Source organism: Oncorhynchus mykiss, chromosome 24, assembly GCF_013265735.2.
Source record: "Oncorhynchus mykiss isolate Arlee chromosome 24, USDA_OmykA_1.1, whole genome shotgun sequence".
NCBI classification, from domain to species: Eukaryota; Metazoa; Chordata; class Actinopteri; order Salmoniformes; family Salmonidae; genus Oncorhynchus; species Oncorhynchus mykiss.
The window spans coordinates 42,075,544-42,080,543 of record NC_048588.1 but is presented as its reverse complement, the minus strand read 5'-3'; the positions used below and the strand labels follow the sequence as shown (position 1 = coordinate 42,080,543).

Genomic DNA, 5,000 nt, shown 5'->3' with positions numbered 1-5,000 from the left:
GTTCTGGGACAGGACGTGCTGCGCTGTACAGCGGTGCTCACTATTGGACCTGAATAGCAAATTAATGGATCTTCGGGAAGAACGCTGTTCTACATCCCACTCACCCCGTGACTGAGTGGCTCGTCCATCTCGGACATTGACTTCTCAATAGCACATGTAAATAGTATGAAGTGGCTTCTGTAATTATATTATACTGCCTACATTGTTCTGTAATTATACTGCCTACATTGTTCTGTAATTAAATTATACTGCCTACATTGTTCTGTAATTAAATTATACTGCTTACATTGTCGTGTAATTATATTATACTGCCTACATTGTTCTGTAATTATACTGTCTACATTGTTCTGTAATTATATTATACTGCCTACATTGTCGTGTAATTATATTATACTGTCTACATTGTCGTGTAATTATATTATACTGCCTACATTGTTCTGTAATTCTATTATACTGCCTACATTGTTCTGTAATTATATTATACTGTCTACATTGTCGTGTAATTATATTATACTGCCTACATTGTTCTGTAATTATATTATACTGTCTACATTGTCGTGTAATTATATTATACTGCCTACATTGTTCTGTAATTATATTATACTGTCTACATTGTCGTGTAATTCTATTATACTGCCTACATTGTTCTGTAATTATATTATACTGCCTACATTGTCGTGTAATTATATTATACTGCCTACATTGTTCTGTAATTATATTATACTGCCTACATTGTATGATAATGTTGACAACATGGTTCTGTAGTGATATGATAATGTTGACAACATGGTTCTGTAGTGATATGATAATGTTGCCAACATGGTTCTGTAGTGATATGATAATGCTGCCAGCATGGTTCTGTAGTGATATGATAATGTTGCCAACATGGTTCTGTAGTGATATGATAATGTTGCCAACATGGTTCTGTAGTGATATGATAATGCTGCCAGCATGGTTCTGTAGTGATATGATAATGTTGCCAACATGGTTCTGTAGTGATATGATAATGCTGCCAGCATGATTCTGTAGTGATTTGATAATGTTGACAACATGGTTCTGTAGTGATATGATAATGTTGCCAACATGGTTCTGTATTGATATGATAATGCTGCCAGCATGGTTCTGTAGTGATATGATAATGCTGCCAGCATGGTTCTGTAGTGATATGATAATGTTGACAACATGGTTCTGTATTGATATGATAATGTTGACAACATGGTTCTGTAGTGATTTGATAATGTTGCCAGCATGGTTCTGTAGTGATATGATAATGTTGCCAACATGGTTCTGTAGTGATATGATAATGCTGCCAACATGGTTCTGTAGTGATTTGATAATGTTGCCAGCATGGTTCTGTAGTGATATGATAATGCTGCCAACATGGTTCTGTAGTGATATGATAATGCTGCCAGCATGGTTCTGTAGTGATATGATAATGCTGCCAACATGGTTCTGTAGTGATTTGATAATGCCTACAGCTTCCTTTCCATCATCTGCAATGATGAGAGGAAGCCTCTGAGCTGCAGCCTCCTTCCCTAGTCTTGTCTGTCTTCCAGTGTGCCATTGACTACTTCTGTGATCAGATCTCTCTCTCACCTTCCATGCCAACTGATGGTCCTACACTTGCCCCCCAAAATAATATTGCTCAGATTTGGTATAGGCCTACTCTGTGCTTGCTGCTGTGAGGTATAGTGATGCATCCAGAGGGCTTATCAAGGTCATTTCCAGTCTTAACGTGACAATACTGTTATATGGCCTTTTACCTCAGAGGGTCATCATTAGAGTAGAGAGTAGAGTAATCACAATGCTACTGCACAGGTATAAGAGCAATTTAATATAAAGTAGTGTTACCAAATACAATTCAATACAATTATATACAAAAAGACAGTAGACAATTGTAACTGGAACACGTTGATATTTAATTGTCAAGTAAAAGAGTAAATACAGCTGGTGTTATAATTTCTCCCTGTTTCATCGCCGTCTCCACACACCTCTTAGCAACCCGTTCACCTACCTGCAAAAAAAACACCTCCACTAAAATCAACAACTCATAAGGCATATTAGTTCATCAGGATTGTAACCAAGTACTTTTAGCATTAAAAAAAAAAAAGAAAAAAGAAAGAGGAACCAAGATAGAATTACTAAGAGTCTGTGTGATTAAATACATAAATTATCTGCACATGTTGTTGTTGTTGTTGTTGTTGTTGTTGTTGCAATAAATATCTAGTCTGGTATCTAAGACAGTAGTTCATGTACAAGGATATGATGGTGGTGGTTTGGGAGACACACCTTAAAACGACAGTGTGTGTGTGTGTGTGTGTGTGTGTGTGTGTGTGTGTGAGGCTAGTGAATTTAAAGGAGCAGTGCATGGATATATCATTTATTTCTACTGATCCAACAGATAAAAGAAAACGTTACTTTTCTTTAATATTTTCAAAAGTATGTGGACACCCATTCAAATTAGTGAATTCGGCTATTTCAACCACACCCGTTGCTGACAAGCGTAATAAAATTGAGCACACGGCCATGCAATCTCCATAGACAAACATTGGCAGTAGAATGACCCGTACTGAAGAGCTCAGTGACTTTCAATGTGCACCTTTCCAACAATTAAGTTCCTCAAATGTTAGCCCTGCTAGAGCTGCCCCGGTCAACTAAGTGCTGTTATTGTGAAGTGGAAACGTCTAGGAGTAACAACGGCTCAGCCGCAAAGTGGTAGGCCACACAAGCTCACCGAACGGGACTGCTGAGTGCTGAAGTTCGTAGCGTGTACAACTTCTGTCCTCGGTTGCAACACTCACTACTGAGTTCCAAACTGCCTCTGGAAGCAATGTCAGCAAAATAACTGTTTGTCGGGAGCTTCATGAAATTAGTTTCCATGGCCGAGCAGCCGCACACAGGCCTAAGATCACCATGCGCAATGCCAAGCGTTGGCTGGAGTGGTGTAAAGCTCGCCGCTGTTGAACTCTGGAGCAGTGGAAACACGTTCTCTGGAGCGATGAATCACGTTTCACCATCTAGCAATCCGATGGACGAATCTGGGTTTGGCAGATGCCAGGAGAACACTACCTGCCCCAATGCATAGTGTCAACTGTAAAGTTTGGTGGATGAGGAATAATGGTCTGGTGCTGTTTTCACGGTTCAGGCTAGGCTCCTTAGTTCCAGTGAAGGGAAATATTAACGCTACAGCATACAATGATATTCTAGACAATTCTGTGCTTCCAACTTTGTGGCAACAGTTTGGGCAAGACCCTTTCCTGTTTAACAATACCCCCGTGCACAAAGCGATACGGAAATGGTTTGTCGAGATCAGTGTGAGAGAACTTGACTGGCCTGCACAGAACCCTGACCGCAACCCCCTCGAACACCTTTGGGATGAATTGTAAAGCCGACTACTACGAGCCAGGCCTAATCGCCCAACACCAGTGCCCGACCTCACTAATGCTCTTGGCTGAATGGAAGCAAGTCCCCTCAGCAATGTTCCAACATCTAGTGGAAAAAGCCTTCCCAGAGGAGTGGAGGCTGTTATAGCAGCAAAGGGGGGGGAGGAACAACTCCATATTAATGCCCATGAGTTTGGGAATGAGATGTTCGACGAGCAGGTGTCCTCATACTTTTATTCATGTTGTGTATTTACATCTCTCTCCCTCTCTCTTGTGGTTAAAGCTTACAGTATCAAAACACAGTCACATTATATGTTTATATAATATATAGAATAGGAATAATATATATTCTCGCTAAGAGTATAAAAACACAGCCAGCGATGGGGGAGAGGAAAGGTTGTGTTTATGGCCTCGTTTTGCCTGGATCTGATTGGTTCTGAGCATATGACCTCATAGCAGGATAGCAGCACACTGGAATCCAATTGGCCGTCTTCATAGTTACATGGAGTCGTTGTCGAAGTCAGTAGGGTCGATGACCTCTGGCGTCATGACCCTGCCCATGAACAGGATAGAACCTGGAGGGGAGGGGAGAAAGAAACCGTCAGAGAAGACACTAGGGTCAGACACATAGAGAAGAGGAGACAGAGACTGACTGGACGGACGACAGACAGACAGACAGACAGACAGACAGACAGACAGACAGACAGACAGACAGACAGACAGACAGACAGACAGACAGACAGACAGACAGACAGACAGAAAGACAGACAGACAGACAGACAGACAGACAGTGTAACACACACCTGTCCTGCGGTTTCTGATGATGAAGAAGAAGGGGTGATCAGCCATGACCTGAGGGTACAGAACCAGAGTCCTGGTGAGGGCTATCATTCCTACGGGACACAGAGAGGGAGAGAGAGAAAACATTCAACACACTGGGAAGATTCTCAGTTGCATACTTCTCTCTCCTTTCTCCTTGCCTCCTTCTCAAAACCTATTGGATAAGAAAGCCAGGAGTCCCTCCCATCTGCCCTTCTCCTCCAATGGGTTTTAAGAAGGAGGCGAGGAGTATACAATTGAGTGTCATTTAAATTGACTGACACTGAACAGTCAGCAGGAGGGGCACTGTTTACATACTGTATCATTCATATGGAACACAGTACTGCAGTGGGAAGACCTGTTTATATATCATTCATATGGAACACAGTACTGCAGTGGGAAGACCTGTTTATATATCATTCATATGGAACACAGTACTGCAGTGAGAAGACCTGTTTATATATCATTCATATGGAACACAGTACTGCAGTGAGAAGACCTGTTTATATATCATTCATATGGAACACAGTACTGCAGTGGGAAGACCTGTTTATATATCATTCATATGGAACACAGTACTGCAGTGGGAAGACCTGTTTATATATCATTCATATGGAACACAGTACTGCAGTGAGAAGACCTGTTTATATATCATTCATATGGAACACAGTACTGCAGTGGGAAGACCTGTTTATATATCATTCATATGGAACACAGTACTGCAGTGGGAAGACCTGTTTATATATCATTCATATGGAACACAGTACTGCAGTGGGAAGACCTGTTTATATATCATTC

The 5,000-nt window shown here is 41.2% G+C and overlaps 1 protein-coding gene across 1 annotated transcript in view; it reads right to left on the bottom strand.

The window, feature by feature from the left end:
* Positions 1-1,813: 1,813 nt before the first annotated feature.
* LOC110512028 (neuroserpin-like) overlaps positions 1,814-5,000 on the bottom strand; it is a 55,249-nt gene continuing 52,062 nt past the window's right edge. Inside the window, exons 8-10 of the mRNA XM_036961130.1 lie at positions 4,187-4,276; positions 3,833-3,958; positions 1,814-2,014 (exon numbers count right to left, since the gene is read on the bottom strand). Of these exons, the coding sequence (XP_036817025.1) occupies positions 3,882-3,958; positions 4,187-4,276 (167 nt within the window). The 3' untranslated portion in view covers positions 1,814-2,014; positions 3,833-3,881. The remainder of the gene's footprint in view (positions 2,015-3,832; positions 3,959-4,186; positions 4,277-5,000) is intronic.